This window comes from Petromyzon marinus, chromosome 3 (genome assembly GCF_048934315.1).
Source record: "Petromyzon marinus isolate PM22_M1 ecotype Great Lakes invasive population chromosome 3, UKy_Petmar_22M1.pri1.0, whole genome shotgun sequence".
Classification (NCBI taxonomy): Eukaryota; Metazoa; Chordata; class Hyperoartia; order Petromyzontiformes; family Petromyzontidae; genus Petromyzon; species Petromyzon marinus.
Window position 1 is genome coordinate 7,040,232 of NC_133669.1, and position 17,623 is coordinate 7,057,854.

General features: G+C 45.7%; 1 protein-coding gene across 1 annotated transcript in view; it reads left to right on the forward strand.

Moving 5' to 3' along the window:
* The first annotated feature begins 15,829 nt into the window (after positions 1 to 15,829).
* The window catches only part of LOC116952793 (forkhead box protein K2-like), a 46,405-nt gene continuing 44,611 nt past the window's right edge, over positions 15,830 to 17,623 (forward strand). Inside the window, exon 1 of the mRNA XM_032972455.2 lies at positions 15,830 to 16,510. Within this exon, the coding sequence (XP_032828346.1) occupies positions 16,056 to 16,510 (455 nt within the window). The 5' untranslated portion in view covers positions 15,830 to 16,055. The remainder of the gene's footprint in view (positions 16,511 to 17,623) is intronic.

Below are 17,623 nucleotides of genomic sequence, written 5' to 3' on the forward strand. Positions count from 1 at the left end.
CATGGCTGGCGTGGTTTTTTTTCAGTGACCCTTTAAATAATGAATGTAGTTTGGCATTGTTTCTGCTATTGCCTGTGAGGGCATTGCCAAGGCAGGAAGGCACCTGAGCAAAGTCATTATTTTAAAGTGAGCAATGCATCCCACGAGCAAGAAGCTATTAGGCAGGTTGCCCAACTTCATGTTCAGCACAGCGTGTCTGTTGTAAACAGCAACAGTTGATGTGTGGATCAAATTCGCAGCGTCTCGACGCTCAAAACAACCATGGAATGGTATTCATTTCTCTTCTGCGCCAGTGGAGAAATTCCACACCTTACGGTCGGGTGCAGTTTCTCCATATAATAACCATTGTTGACCTACCACAAATTGGCACTTATTTAACGACCCTGGGGGTATGATGAGCCGAGTCATCCCTTAGCTGGGAATTTAACTTGTGCGATTGCGAGTTCTGTCGAACTGGGCCGATTAGCTAATTAAAATCGAGTAATTGGCGGCGCAAATTGTGGTCGACTACTTGAGCATCCTGAAAATGAGAATGCGGGAAACCCCCATATAGTCCATGCCTAGTGTGACGCAGATGGCGCCGATAACATCACCAATTGCCCGACCATCACCTCGTCCAGGGCACACGTGGGAAGAGGGGGTGAGACTTGTTTTTTTTTTAAAAAAACGTCTTTACAACCTTATACTATGAGAAAATTACATTAATCTGTGTACACATTCAGCCGCTTATCATTTGATCAGTTTTGCTCAATGCTTTATTATGATATCCAAAAGACCAATTTAAAGTTGATCAATTAAAGAGGCGTATAATTGCAATGGATTTCTGGAATTGTGATGAGATGCAGGTTATGTTGTCATGCCAGAAAGGTCAGAAAGACCTTTGGTAAAAAAAATATATTTGACGTTTTCATTTTGTCGGTGAACAAAAGCAATGCAGCAACGTGATTACGGCACAGTCTGGTAAGGGAACGGCTAGACTCCCTGTTCTGTTTAGCGGTAGCCAGGACTAATTTAAAAATGCTTCACGTCAAAGTGACTTTCAGCACCATCCCTTTGAAAGCTCAAACCCATATGTCCCATGCCGTGCATGGCCTGGTGCCAGTGTCACAGCAATGCCAGGCTGAGTAGAATCTTAAACGAGTCACATAATCGCAAACTTGCATTGTTACGGTGTCGGCTGTAGCCACTGGCTTAATTACATTTTCACCGTGATGTGTGGCAGTGTATTTGCAGGGGTGTAGCTGTGTTAAAACCAACACAAATCGCAGACAGTACTTTAAAAGGTAAAGATACAGCTGGTAAAGGTGCAGCCCTGCAATGAATTGCTTATGCCACCACTGGTGGAAATGCCTCTCCATAATGTGCAGGAAAGGTACATGTATTTTGCAAAAAGAAAAGTGAAGATTTATTTCCACGCATGTATATTTTAGTAAGTGCATTAAATATTTACAATTAGGCTCCCACAGTAACATTCATTCTGTTCTCGCCGTAAAGTTATGATTACATATTTTTTTCCTGTTCTCTCTGCAGATTTCAATATTTTTCTAAATCAAGTTGTCTCTGAAATCACCATGCAGAATTTACCTGAAGTAGGTATATTTTGTTTTTGTCATCTGATGGCTAAGGCACCCTACGAGAGCATGAAATAAGGAAGAAAATTCATGAATATGCATGGATCCAGTTTGTGTCAAAGTTTGAGGTGACCCTTTCATTTCGCTGGTTTTCAATAGAGAAAGTAATTAATAGCGACAACCTTATACCGAAGTTTAATGCATATTGGATCATCTCTACGAGAATTATCGCCCCCCCCCCCCCACATTACGGACGGGCGCATTAACGCTTTCGACCGTAGTCATAAAGCTTGGACGAAAACGGAACAAAAGGCTCGGTCTGTCCTGTTTCGACCCTCTCCGGGTTTAACAGCGACGAATAAGGCTTTTAAACTGTCTCACAATTTGGCATTGATAAACAGGAAGGAAACAACACTGGGCCAAGAAGAGGAATCACAAGCCACATGGTGAGACGTTTCCTCGACGTGGTGGGAATGCGAGCGACATGCCAGAAATAGGTCGTCATCACGGTTTCCTGGAAAATCACTCCGCCACAATTCGGTATGCAGACGCCAGCAGACGCCAGGCAACACGCACCGGACGCGGGTACGTTAGCACACCTCATGAACACTTCAGGTTACAAGGAAATTGACTTGGCATTTTCCATTAAAATCCGTTTTTATAAACTGTGTTGTCAAGTGCTAATATCCGTCCATTTGGCGATATAGCGGGAGCAAGGCCGGATTAACGCAGAGGTTTTAGGGGCTCGGATTGAGGCCCCCAGCCCCCAAAAATACATAGACTTTATAATGGTTGAAACAATTCAGTAGCACTATGATAAATCCCATAGGAAATGTGGTAAAGCCATAGTATCACTGTATTCTATTTATTTAAAAACTAGAACTCAAATAACCAAGGTGAGTCACTGCTGATTATTTGGCATTGAGCCGTGGGTGGTAATGAATATGTAAACTATAAAAAATAAACGTAACTATTTTTATTTTACCAGGTAAAGCCCACTGAGCTATGTTGCTCTTTTTCAAAGCGACTGGCCAAAAATGATAGCCCAACGAAGTGGCTTATGTGAACATTTATAGCAGCCAAATACTCTAAATGTGTGATGTAGAGGGAAAAACCGGAGGACCCGGAGAAAAATACACGCGACCACAAGGAGAGAGAGACTGCAAACTCCAACTATACAGCAGGCGTCAGGGTCGGGATTGAACCCATGACCTGCATACCACCGTGCCACCCTTCATATAAAGAGCCCCCCCCCCAAAAAAAAAAACTGCAACGGCCTTGAGCCGCCATCAAACGTAATCTAGCCCTGGGTGTGAGTGCTCAATTCGTAATCAGAAAATTGTGAGTACACTCCGCTCAAAATCAACCCTCCTGTTAAATAAAGACCGCGATGGTACTATCCCTCACCATAAGAATGCGGCATCTCCAGTGCTCGGGGACAGCAGTGTGTACGGTGTCAACACCTAAGGGGCCGTCCATAAATGACGTCATGCGATTTTGGAAGATTTTTGACCCCCCCCCCCTCGTCACACGGCGTCACAAAAAGTCAGACCCCCCCCCCTTCAAATATTACGTCACAAAGCTCTGCCCCCCCCCCCCCAAAACTATTGTCACTGCAGTGCGTATTTAATGTGGCGCTGTACTCTGATGTTGTAGGAAAAAACATTAAAAAGTCTAATTAAGTAGAACGTGTTGTCTATATTTATTGCGCAATTTGGTGTGACGTCACATTTCTCAACCCCCCCCCCCCCCTCGTCACACATCGTCACAAATATCTGACCCCCCCCCAGGTGCGTGGCGTCATTTACGGACGGCCCCGAACACTCATTCGAGCATGGAGATTTGGTTTGATTGAAACAATCCTGTCACTACTGTAGCCACGGCCCGGTGTCGAACTGGGAGGGTGCAGTGCTCGCCTCAAAGCTGCGGTTGGCATCGTTGGCGAGTGATATCTGAGCCAATCTTGGGTCTGTCCTTCACCAAGATGCACTGACCAGTGTGCTGAAGACAAACACATCTAATGACCGACACAGCATGGGAAGGACTTCACCCAGCAATAGATTGACAAAAGGACTGTAAATTACCATTGCAATTATTTGGATGCACATTTCATATATGTAAGTTTATATATATGTAAAACACACGGTTATATGCACAGTACTACAACGTAAGAGAATGACCGTCATGTTATGATAAATAATGTGTCATTGCAACAATTTTAATAATTCAAGGGCTATTTTAGGTGGCGCATTAACATTCTAACACCACAGGCTATGTTTTAGCTATTCACAGACGGCACAGATTATCCTGAACTAATATTTCCTTGAGACATCTGTGTGCGGTTTAAATGAAATTGTCATCATGAATATAACAGATGTACTGTACTTTGAAAAGCCTGCCTTGGCTACTCGAGTAAGACTTGCATTTAAACAAATACATGTTATAATATTCTATATGGTTCACATTTTATACATATAGAACAAGTTGTATTGTTGCGCAGTCTTGTTCAGTCCAGATATAAATACAAGATCTGAATAACATCATAACGCCATCATTGTCATTAACACTGCCTTACGACAATATTTACAGCAAGATAATGAGCTGCGAGGTGGCCACGAGATGGCAGCACAATCATAGATTATTTAATCTATTTGTGGAGGACTTTCGTATGTCAACCCCTCATATGCATGAGTTTTTTTGTAAGTCCTCAAAACATCTAATTAATGGCATTGGGCCAAACATCCCAATGCCACAGGACCCTCCTGCAAAAGAGTCTTCAGACCAAGTGAAACGTTCCTGAGTAGGTAAGGACATTATACCATTTTGGGCAATGGTTTTTCTGAGTGGAGAGGCCAGCCAAAAGATATAGAATTCCCTGTGGCTGGTTGACATCATTTTTGCAATGTGCTGCAAATCAAAGGCTGCAAAATTTGAAACCTGTTTTGGGGCTGACTCGGGATGTCATCTCTCTGATGTTGTCTAATGGAGGGCTGGCCCTGCCTTGCAAACTCGGAATTTCTATCACGGCATTAAGCCCCCCTGGGGGAAATGATTGCTACTCCGTTGCTTGTTTGAGCACGGTGACACTGTCTTTTTGAAATTTTCAAAAAAATCTGAATCACACAAAGGAACTAGATTCGCAACACAGTATTCATAATTACAATTGTCTTTGATTGCGCGTCTGGAGTTGTCTGGCTGCTCCGGCCATGTACACAGTTATCCGTTCATCGCAATGCATGATAAATGGCTTTCGATCCCCACTCTCCTCGCATTTGTCCAAGCGTGCACTGTAGCTCACTCTCTGGTATTCACGCCGTATCTAGTTTTTTGCAACTTGCAGATGGCAATGAGGCGCTACTCGGCCTCGATGTTAATTTTCCCCATTAAATGTTTGTGGTGCCTGCTACGCCAGCTCAGCTCACGCCTTCCCAAACCAAAAAAAAGACTTGCCTTCTGGAATTTTTTGAACATTTATTTTTTTGGTATACTGCCCACCTTGGTAGTGCTTTTGGTTCTAGAGTTACAAGTAAAATGACAAACAGCTGTAAATAAATCAACGGTTTCGCCATGATTGAATGGTGTGGCTCTCGAGTGTGCAGTCTGTGCAGCTGCACCAGGGACCACGGGCAAGGGGTGGTTGAGGGGGCAAGCACTGTGCTACGAAGAAGTGGGAAGGCAGGCAGTACACAGGGTCCCATTCCATCCCTTGCACATAGGGCCCATGCCAACCAGGCTACGCCACCGTGGTGTTCAGAACGATTCGTATGTACGTACGTACGTTGAACTTCATTCGCACCGTACGTAGCCAACCGTGCTAATCGGAGATGTATCCCATTTGGGGGAATGATTTCACGACAAGCAACTTGCCCACCCTTGCTCGTGCCTTGCACACTTGGCAAATCGACATATTTGAGGAGTTAGATGGCGATTTTGAAGATCGATTTTTAAAGCGAGTACGACCGTTTTCATGACATGAAAAACACAATTGGAGCAACGTTTGCGGAAATATTGTTACGACGCACATTGGCCCAGCCGTGTAACTGCATAGTAATAGACACTCCTGGGCCCCTTGTAAAAACAACTACTTATTGTTGATGTTGGTTATAATGAATAAACACTCATCGATTGGCTGAAAACATCCTAATACACGGAGGACTGTAGAGCTGAGACAATTGTAGGTTCCCTCACCACCTGGTTGCTTTTCCAGCTTGTCTGTGGTTCCTCAACGATTGCGAGATGCAATTTGCATAAACGACCACGACGCCGCAATTTCTAACTGAACATCAATTTTATTCTAGATTTGAAGCTTCCGTGACTGCAAGGATTCATACTCTTCGTTTTTTTCGGTAAAGTCACGTAGGTAAAATAAAAGGTTAGCGTCTCGATGAGCTGTGACTTCTTATCTCGTTGTCTGTTAAAAGCTCTAACAGATACAGTGAGGGAAAAAAGTATTTGATCCCCTGCTGATTTTGTACGTTTGCCCACTGACAAAGAAATGATCAGTCTAATTTTAATGGTAGGTTTATTTGAACAGTGAGAGACAGAATAACAACAACAAAATCCAGAAAAACGCATGTCAAAATTTGTATAAATTGATTTCCATTTTAATGAGGGAAATAAGTATTTGACCCCCTCTCAATCAGAAAGATTTCTGGCTCCCAGGTGTCTTATACAGGTAACGAGCTGAGATTAGGAGCACACTCTTAAGGGGAATGCTCCTAATCTCAGCTTGTTACCTGTATAAAAGACACTTGTCCACAGAAGCAATCAATCAATCAGATTCTAAACTCTCCACCATGGCCAAGACCAAATAGCTCTCTAAGGATGTCAGGGACAAGATTGTAGACCAACACAAGGCTGGAATGGGCTACAAGACCATTGCCAAGCAACTTGCTGAGAAGGTGACAACAGTTGGTGCGATTATTCGCAAATGGAAGCAACACAAAATAACTGTCAATCTCCCCCAGCCTAGGGCTCCATGCAAGATCTCACCTCGTGGAGTTGCAATGATCATGAGAACGGTGAGGAATCAGCCCAAAACTACACGGGAGGATCTTGTCAATGATCTCAAGGCAGCTGGGACCATAGTCACCAAGAAAACAACTGGTAAGACACTATGAAGTGAAGGACTGAAATCCTGAAGTGCCTGCAAGGTCCCCCTGCTCAAGAAAGCACATATACATGCCGGTCCGAAGTTTGCCAATGAACATCTGAATGATTCAGAGGACAACTGGGTGAAAGTGTTGTGGTCAGATGAGACCAAAATGGAGCTCTCTCGCATCAACTCAATTCACCGTGTTTGGAGGAGGAGGAGGAATGCTGCCTATGACCCCAAGAGCACCATCCCCACCGTCAGACATGGAGGTGGAAACATTATGCTTTGGGGGTGTTTTTCTGCTAAGGGGACAGGACAACTTCACTGCATAAAAGGGACGATGGACGGGGCCATGTACCGTCAAATCTTGGGTGAGAACCTCCTTCCCTCAGGCAGGGCATTGAAAATGGGTAGTGGATGGGTATTCCAGCATGACAATGGCCCAAAACACACGGCCAAGGCAACAAAGGAGTGGCTCAAGAAGAAGCACATTAAGGTCCTGGAGTGGCCTAGCCAGTCTCCAGACCTTAATCCCATAGAAAATCTGTGGAGGGAGCTGAAGGTTCGAGTTGCCAAACGTCAGCCTCGAAACCTTAATGACTTGGAGAAGATCTGCAAAGAGGAGTGGGACAAAATCCCTCCTGAGATGTGTGCAAACCTGGTGGCCAACTACAAGAAACGTCTGACCTCTGTGATTGCCAACAAGGGTTTTGCCACCAAGTACTAAGTCATGTTTTGCAGAGGGGTCAAATACTTATTTCCCTCATTAAAATGCAAATCAATTTATAACATTTTTGACATGCGTTTTTCTGGATATTTTTGTTGTTATTCTGTCTCTCACTGTTTAAATAAACCTACCATTAAAATTATAGACTGATCATTTCATTGTCAGTGGGCAAACGTACAAAATCAGCAGGGGATCAAATACTTTTTTCCCTCACTGTAGGTGGAAATACTCCCTGTAGAGGTCATTAATTCTAGATTTGAAGTTTTCGTGACTGCAAGGATTCATACTTCGTTTTTTTTCGGTAAAGTCACGTAGGTAAAATAAAAGGTTAGCGTCTCGATGAGCTGTGACTTCTTATCTCGTTGTCTGTTAAAATCTCTAACAGATAGGTGGAAATCCTCTCCGTAGAGGTCATTAATTCTAGATTTGAAGCTTTCGTGACTGCAAGGATTCATACTCTTTGGTTTTTTCGGTAAAGTCACGTAGGTAAAATAAAAGGTTAGCGTCTCGATGAGCTGTGACTTCTTATCTCGTTGTGTGTTAAAAGCTCTAACAGATAGGTGGAAATCCTCCCCGTAGAGGTCATTAATTCTAGATTTGAAGCTTTCGTGACTGCAAGGATTCATACTCTTTGGTTTTTTCGGTAAAGTCACGTAGGTAAAATAAAAGGTTAGCGTCTCGATGAGCTGTGTATGAATCCTTGCAGTCACGAAAGCTTCAAATCTCGAATTAATGACCTCTACGGGGAAGATTTCCACCTATCTGTTAGAGCTTTTAACAGACGAGATAAGAAGTCAGCTCATCGAGACGCTAACCTTTTATTTTACCTACGTGACTTTACCGAAAAAACCAAGGGGTATCAATTTTATTATTCTCATGCAGTCAGTGGGGCTGGAATGCAGGAAATGCAGGAAATGTATTTCCCTTTTTTGTGTTTTGTTTAAATGTTTTAAATTTTGAATCTATTTTTGAATCATTAGCCATTGCCTATCCACTGCTGGATGAAGCCCCCCCCCCCCCACACACACACACACACTGTTGTCATTGCTCGTGGTCAAGTGCTATCAATTCACCTCACTCTTGCACGTGCATTTTGGTCTTTTACTCTCGTGACTATTTCCTTAGATATTTGAGGTATATTTGGTTTAAAACATTCTTACAGGAAGGCACAATCTGCAAATCTTTTGCTTGGGCAGCCTGCCTCTTTTTTGTGTTGTTTCTGAGAGCTTGGCGAGTATGGTACTCGAAGCATAGTGCCACAGCACTCGAGTTAGTAATCGTGTTTCCAGTTCCATGTGATCTAGTGACACACGGTACAGACCGGTAGCAACACATGCAGTGTGACAGGCAGGTAGCTACTCCTCGTGTAAGTGGAAGGTACATTGTGATAGGTACACTGACATTTTGTACATTGCTGCAAAGGCAGGTCATGTGAGAGGTATTACTTTTGTTCAACTTGTAATTTTCCTTAAGCAATTTTGCCGGCATAATTTCTCAGAGGCGACAGTGTAGTTGATTACAATGTTACAAATGAAGCCCTAACTAAATTTTATTGTGTAAAAACAAACAAAAAATATTCAACGTGCAGTTATTTTTTACAACAGGGAATCTATGGACTGTGACAGCAGTGATGAGCTGTGCAGCCTGGAATTGCCTTTATTCAGGCTCTGGCATCGTTTCCCCAAGTACTGTGTTGAGTTAAACGGGTAATGTCACAAATGGTTTCACTTTGGAGAAACTAATTATAAATGCGCAAACGTTTTCTAGCCGTGAGACGCTGACTACAAACGGCGTACTGACAACAAGACGCTCGTAACATAAAACCATTGTTCGCCTTCATCTGCAAACAGTATTAATACGTAACATGAAAGTAAAAGTTTATCACCACTGAATCATGTGAGAGACCAATGCGTTAAAACACATCGCTTTCAAGAAATACTTCAGAACGCACCCAAGGAATCACTTTGAAAAGTAACATGGTGCACCATGACATCAGTGTTTGATTCTAAGTGTTTTCGTCTCTTCTTTTATTTGATTAATGACATCGAGATCACGGGTGTCCGGTCATGACCTCAGACAGTCGAGTGCCTCGAGCTGTCAATCCAAAGAAATGATCACCGTATAGGGCCACACGATTTGGTCATGGCCATTTACGATAGGCGATATTTATATAGCTACCTACCCACCTATCACAAATTCGGCGAGCGCTAAATGATCGACATCTGAAACATCCTCCAACGTTAGAGACGCGTATTGACAGTTATGAAAAGAAATTGGTCTTGGGCAGGACACGTCGCTTGATGGAGAGACTAACGGTGGAGTGGCAGTCAAAGGAGAAAAAACACGCCCGAGATGGAGTGATTAAATCAGCTTCTGTTTGCAGGAGCTAGACCGAATTGTTGTGTCGCAGGACCATGAGAGATGGTGACAGCTTGGGGAGGCCTTCATCCAGCAGTGGATAAATAATAATACAAATTCTGGATTATTCAAAGGTGCGCGAGCGTGGTGAGTGTCTGTGACCAGTGTGTTGAGTTTCATTTTTTTGTGTGTGCTTGTGTACCACTGCCAAGGGCGGTTCCGGCTCACCAAATAATGTGTTAACTGTAATTCATCAGTGGAATCGCGAATAAAGAAAATTTATTGAATTGCGGGTAAATAGTTACGTGTCCTGTTACGAGTTATTCGACAAGCTGTAACCCGTAAGCTATGCACGATATTAACGTGTAACACACACTCACACACTAAATGTTTACTCAGGCTTCCAGAATTGCAACCATCATGCCTTACAATAGCAAATGAAAACCATAACTGTCAAAAAATGCCAAGTTACACACAGTCCTGTATTGTATTTTCACTTTAATGTTCGTCCATCTGCAGGTCGCGTGATGGTCGGGTAAAGCGTGGGTACAGGACCTCAAAGACGGTCTCACCGGCTTGGAAGAGTCCGCCAAATACGTTCTCTGTGGAGTGGCTCTGTCTTGACCTCCCTCCAATGGAGGTCCTTCCGCCAGCAATGGAATGAGCAAGCAATTGCAGGGGCTGCATCTTTACCTTTGTATTTTCATTTGAATATGCATTCATACCATGCGTATTCACCAAAATGCACATTAGCTATTGCGACAACAACAAAAACCCGTCATGCTTACGTGTTGTGTACATTCGGGTGGTGTGTATAACTGCCAAGCAAAATGTGAAATGTTTGACATGTTAGAAAGCGAATGCACGGTACTAGAAGTGAAAGCAAATGTCGCGCCCCGGAGATTCAATTCGCCACGATTGAAGGCCGCCCTTCGATTCAAAATGTTGTTTACATTAGGGTGAATGTATACAGCCTCTACTGGCTGGCGGGGTCACTTGAGTTTCATAATTGTTTTTAATCGATTATTCAAGGCATCGTTACACTCCTAGTAAGTGATCATCAGCCGTGATCAACTCACTGCTGAATGAAGGCCACCCCAAGTCTTCGCCATCTCTCACGGTCCTTCAATGTAACGCTCCATTTAGCATCTGCACACGAGTCAATTTCATCGTTCCATCTCCTTGGCGGGTGTACTCTTGTTCGTATATCGTCCTTTGACCACTGCGTTGTTAAGTCTCGACCATCGGCCACCACCATCATCATCATCACCACACTGATTTATCCGCCCAGCACTATCGAGGCTTAAAACGGCACAGCTTCCTAGATCGAGCGCATTCCGGGAGATGTGCATGCGAACCTTTGCCTGGTCTGTTTGGAGTCTCCTGGGAGGACGCGATGAGAATGCGCGAGGAAAATGCAATAGAGAGACGGATGCGTGCCAAGGTGACAATGGACGTGGGAGGGGGGAGGCGTGAGGGTCGTTGAATGGGCGCGGCGTGGCGCGCCTGTGCTGTGCTCTGTTGTCGCTACCCCGCCACCACGTGCGCCCAGCCCTGTGCTGCCCGAACATGTGCACAGGCTGCAGTCAAAACCTGCAATGGATTTCGCAGGATCAACGGAACCGGATTCGAACTTTCACAGGGCTTTTCAAGAGATATGAAGTTTTCTTGACTGCAAGGATCCATACTCTTTGGTTCTTTCGGTAAAGTCACGTAGGTATAAAATAAAATAAATAAAATCACGACGTTTCGGGCGCAACACAAGCGTCCGTGGGTACCCACTTCGGCAGTTGTTTCTTGCTGTGGTTGTTCCACCTGATGACGGACGCTTGTGTTGTGCCCGAAACGTCGTGATGTAATTTATTTTATTTTATACCTACGTGACTTTACCGAAAGAACCAAAGAGTATTTCAGAAGATGTGTCAAAACTGCGTTAACACGACTATGTTATCCATAATACAGGTTTTTTTGGGTGAGATCGCGTATCTAACCCAAATAACTCTGTATTTTGGATATTTATCGGGAAAACCTACTTGTTAAACTGACGACTGTTAGAGATTAGATCCAGGATGTTCGACATCGATACGGAGTTTGCAAGCTTCTAGAAATTGTTGAATTTAAACGATGGTCTGGAAGGCCATCAGCTTGATGGAGTGACACAAACGTTGCTTTCTGTCGATCATTAATGGAATTGGCCAAGTATCTCAATGTAACATCTCATTGTAATAGGATCAGAAATCGAGGTCACAGACAGTACTGTTTTTACCCAGACTTAGAATGGGGTCTTCTCATCAGCCACTGCAATTTCAGCCCGGGTCAAACTTATAGGTCACAGACAGTAGGCATGGCTTAATTTCGGAATATTTCCTCTGTCACCGGTAGACTGGTATACAGTGAGGGAAAAAAGTATTTGATCCCCTGCTGATTTTGTACGTTTGCCCACTGACAAAGAAATGATCAGTCTATAATTTTAATGGTAGGTTTATTTAAACAGTGAGAGAGAATAACAACAAAATCCAGAAAAACGCATGTCAAAAATGTTAGAAATTGATTTGCATTTTAATGAGGGAAATAAGTATTTGACCCCCTCTCAATCAGAAAGATTTCTAGCTCCCAGGCGTCTTTTATACAGGTGTAGACGAGTAGTGGAGGACGTCATATCACTCAGGGGGTGAGAATGGATGACGTCAGAGGTTACGAGGGATATAAGGGGGAACCCGTGACGTAGAGGGGGTCGTCGCGAAGGGCCAGGAACAGAGAGAGTTAGGGAGTCGGGATCCAGGGTAGGGAGAACCCGCGCCGAGCTAGAGTGATACTTTACCCGGCCGACCGAGTTGGATGATCCCTCCGTCGGTGCTGGGGGAAGATCATGTATAGCCTGGGTGGAGCTAGGGACCTCCCAGTACCCTTTCCCCTGGGAAGATATTAGGGTTGTCAACTGTTAGGCATAAGTCTTTAATAAGTTACTGGCAGTAGCCCTTAATAAACCTTGGCATCCGCCTCTACTCAAGAACCGTGTCTGCGTCGTCAGTTGCACCTCAACACAGGTAACGAGCTGAGATTAGGAGCACACTCTTAAAGGGAGTGCTCCTAATCTCAGCTTGTTACCTGTATAAAAGACACCTGTCCACAGAAGCAATCAATAAATCAGATTCCAAACTCTCCACCATGGCCAAGAACAAAGAGCTCTCCAAGGATGTCAGGGACAAGACTGTAGACCTACACAAGGCTGGAATGGGCTACAAGACCATTGCCAAGCAGCTTGGTGAAAAGGTGACAACAGTTGGTGCGATTATTCGCAAATGGAAGAAACACAAAAGAACTATCAATCTCCCTCGGCCTGGGGCTCCATGCAAGATCTCACCTCGTGGAGTTGCAATGATCATGAGAACGCTGAGGAATCAGCCCAGGACTACACGGGAGGATCTTGTCAATGATCTCAATGCAGCTGGGACCATAGTCACCAAGAAAACAATTGGTAACACACTACGCCGTGAAGGACTGAAATCCTGCAGCGCCCGCAAGGTCCCCCTGCTAAAGAAAGCACATATACATGCCTGTCTAAAGTTTGCCAATGAACATCTGAATGATTCAGGGGACAACTGGGTGAAAGTGTTGTGGTCAGATGAGACCAAAATGGAGCTCTTTGGCATAAACTCAACTCGCCATGTTTGGAGGAGGAGGAATGCTGCCGATGACCCCAAGAACACCATCCCCACCGTCAAACATGGAGGTGGAAACATTATGCTTTGGGGGTGTTTTTCTAAGGGGACAGGACAACTTCACCGCATCAAAGGGACGATGGACGGGGCCATGTACCGTCAAATCTTGGGTGAGAACCTCCTTCCCTCAGCCAGGGCATTGAAAATGGGTCGTGGATGGGTATTCCAGCATGCAAATGACCCAAAACACACGGCCAAGTCAGCAAAGGAGTGGCTCAAGAAAAAGCACATTAAGGTCCTGGAGTGGCCTAGCCAGTCTCCAGACCTTAATCCCATAGAAAATCTGTGGAAGGAGCTGAAGGTTCGAGTTGCCAAACGTCAGCCTCGAAACCTTAATGACTTGGAGAAGATCTGCAAAGAGTGGGACAAAATCCCTCCTGAGATGTGTGCAAACCTGGTGGCCAACTACAAGAAACGTCTGACCTCTGTGATTGCCAACAAGGGTTTTACCACCAAGTACTAAGTCATGTTTTGCAGAGGGGTCAAATACTTATTTCCCTCATTAAAATGCAAATCAATTTATAACATTTTTGACATGCGTTTTTTCTGGATTTTGTTGTTATTCTGTCTCACTGTTCAAATAAACCTACCATTAAAATTATAGACTGATCATTTCTTTGTCAGTGGGCAAACGTACAAAATCAGCAGGGGATCAAATACTTTTTCCCTCACTGTAGGTGGTAGGTTGACTAAGTAGCCACAGCCATATCAACAGGTGTACTGGATGTGGTTTTCTGGATGCAGTAATATTCCCGGGTCACCGACATGTTCAGACCTGGCGAAATATTAACCCTGATCCGAAGTTTACAATGGGGTCTCAGTCGTCAGCCACCGCTACTCCAACCTGCTTCAGAATTCAAGGTCACAGACAGAACTGTTCCACCCAGCCTGGGTAAGAATAGAGGTGTCAGCCCTTAGGCTTACCTGTCAATTCCATTTACCAAACGTGGTGGCATGAATACGCATACGTATGCCCAATGATCCTCCCAAATGCAACATTCTGGGGTTTAAAATAAAAATCCATTTAGCACTGTTTTTATATTTATAAATTCAGTTCATTGCTGCAATAGAGTGACCTCTTTGTTTCAGTCCTGTTTCAGTTCCATGGCCCGTGACCCACCATTGTCCAACCTTCCCACGTTTACCAATCTTCTCCATTCAAAATAGAGATGGCTCTGTTACACGCTGCAAGCGCCCGAGGATTGGTAAACACATCCTTAGTGATAATAATACTGTAATGAAATGTGTAACGCGCACGATATTTCACAAATAGCAAACGCTCTAACGTGCGTAGTCAAGCTCGCTATTTAATATGCATGTCAATTAATGTGTGTGTGCACGTAAGTGGTCTACATGTGATGTGGACAGCGATAATTGCAATGAATCAGAGCTCTCCTCAGGTCCCACAGGACCTATTTACCAATCATCAGGCATATGCAGCGTGTAATGACTTACCTTGTATATCAACAGACTTATAAAATGGAAAAGGTGGACTGGAGTTTGGGAAGCCCTGCAATAAACGATGTATCATTAAAAAAAAAATCACTGAAGAATTAATTATTTCCATTATCTGCTGCCATGATCAATATACTACTGGATGAAGGTCTCCCCAAGCAGATTCTGAAAAAGACTATGCATTTCAAATACCATGGCATCCATCACTCGAGTGGTTCCAATGATGCAGTGGAAACTGATGCAGCCATCTCGACTTGCACACCAAGGACAACATAAAACAAAAATCTCTAGAAATTGTCTCTACCAAAACGACATATGAAAAGTGGAGTCAGACCAGGTGACACGTCTTCTACAAATATTGTAGATAAGGAGACAATACACCGCTTTCATATATCTCTTGCCACGTAAGCAAAAAAAATACATATGAGCGTCATCAGGTGGACAGTCGGAGGATTTTTCCACAAATCTGGCTGTCTGCCTGATGATGCTAGTTGTAATTACTGGCGAAATGTCGTACTCAGATTGCAAATGTTGTGGATTTGCTCTCCAAAACACCGGTGTGCTGTACTAGTAACGAATTGGCCACGTTCTGTTTACGTGACAAAACCTTACTAATTGGCTGTGTCGGGTGGTGGTGGGTTTAACGACACATTTAAATATTTACGTGATCTCACTCAAACAAACCCCCCCCCCCCCCCCCCCTTATATTATGCTAAATGCTAGACGACTAAAAAAGTATTGCAATTCTATTTCTGATGAACAGCGACCACGGACTCCAACATCCACATCCAGTCCGCGGTTGCACGGACAATCCGCTCCGGGTCTCGCCAAAGCGCTCCGCCCCCCCCCCCACACGCTCCGCCCCCCACACGCCCCGCCCCCCACACGCCCCCCGCCCCGCCGCCGCTCTGCAGAAGCCGAACACGAAAATAAATAAATAAACAACCCGCACGCGACGGGGCCAAGCAGCACACCGCCGGCAACGAGCAAAGCAGCAGCAGCAACAACAACAACAACAAATAACAATAACAAAGAGCAGAGACGAGACAACAACAGCAGCAGCAGCAGAATACTAAGCACCACTCCCCCCGGGCGCTTCCATCCCACCACCACCACCATCGCAGGCGATGGCGGCGGCGACGAAGCTGAGCGAGACGCGGGCGGACCCCGGCGCGGCCTTGACGATGACCGTGTACTCTGCTCCGGACACGCCGGCCTCAAGCTCAGCCTCCTCGACCTCCTCCACCTTAACCTCCTCAAACTCGACCGCCACGTCAACCGCCTCCTCCTCCTCCTCGTCCTCCTCGTCAACATCGTCAACCACGTCCCCGCCCGCCCTCGCCCGCCTGGAAGCCCGCGACCTGGCGTACGTGGTCCGCCAGCGGCGGGTGACGGTGGGTCGCAACTCGAGCCAGGGCGACGTGGACGTGGACATGGGCCACTCCACCTTCATCTCGCGGCGCCACCTCGAGCTGCTGCTGGAGGGGCCCGCGTGCCTGCTCCGCTGCCTCGGCAAGAACGGCGTCTTCGTGGACGGGGTGTTCCAGCGACGCGGGGCGACGCCGATGCAGCTGCCGCGCACGTAAGGGCGGGCGGGCGGGCGGTGGCGGTGACCCCGGGGGAGTGTGGGGAGGTAAAGGTGAGGTTATGTGAGGTGAGGTTATGTGAGGTGAGGTTCAGAACTTAGTTGGCCGAGGTGAGTTGGAGACTCGGCTTGAGACTGGTGGTGGCGAGAGGGTGAGGTGTAGGCGGGGATTTGGGGGGTGAGTTGGTTGAAGGGTGAGGTGTAGACTGGGATTTGGGGGGTGGTGAGTTGGTTGAAGGGTGATGTGTAGACTGGGATTGGGGGTGAGTTGGTTGAAGGGTGAGGTGTAGACTGGGATTGGGGGGCGAGTTTGTTGAAGGGTGAGGTGTAGACTGGGATTGGGGGGCGAGTTTGTTGAAGGGTGAGGTGTAGACTGGGATTTGGGGGTGAGTTGGTTGAAGGGTGAGGTGTAGACTGGGATTGGGGGGTGAGTTGGTTGAAGGGTGAGGTGTAGACTGGGATTTGGGGGGTGGTGAGTTGGTTGAAGGGTGATGTGTAGACTGGGATTGGGGGTGAGTTGGTTGAAGGGTGAGGTGTAGACTGGGATTGGGGGGCGAGTTTGTTGAAGGGTGAGGTGTAGACTGGGATTGGGGGGCGAGTTTGTTGAAGGGTGAGGTGTAGACTGGGATTTGGGGGTGAGTTGGTTGAAGGGTGAGGTGTAGACTGGGATTGGGGGGTGAGTTGGTTGAAGGGTGAGGTGTAGACTGGGATTGGGGGGTGAGTTGGTTGAAGGGTGAGGTGTAGACTGGGATTGAGGGGTGAGTTGATTGAAGGGTGAGGTGTAGACTGGGGATTTGGGGGGTGAGTTGGTTGAAGGGTGAGGTGTAGACTGGGATTGGGGGGTGAGTTTGTTGAAGAGTGAGGTGTAGACTGGGATTGGGGAGTGAGTTGGTTGAAGGGTGAGGTGTAGACTGGGATTGAGGGGTGAGTTGGTTGAAGGGTGAGGTGTAGACTGGGATTGGGGGGTAAGTTAGCTGAGGTGAGGTGTAGTGTAGGCTGGGATTATGACCGAGTTGCGGTGAGGTGGGGACTGGGTTGAGATGAGTAGCGCCGTGTTGATGAGGTGAGGTGTGGCAGGTAATTGGGACTGGGATGAATTTGGATTACAGT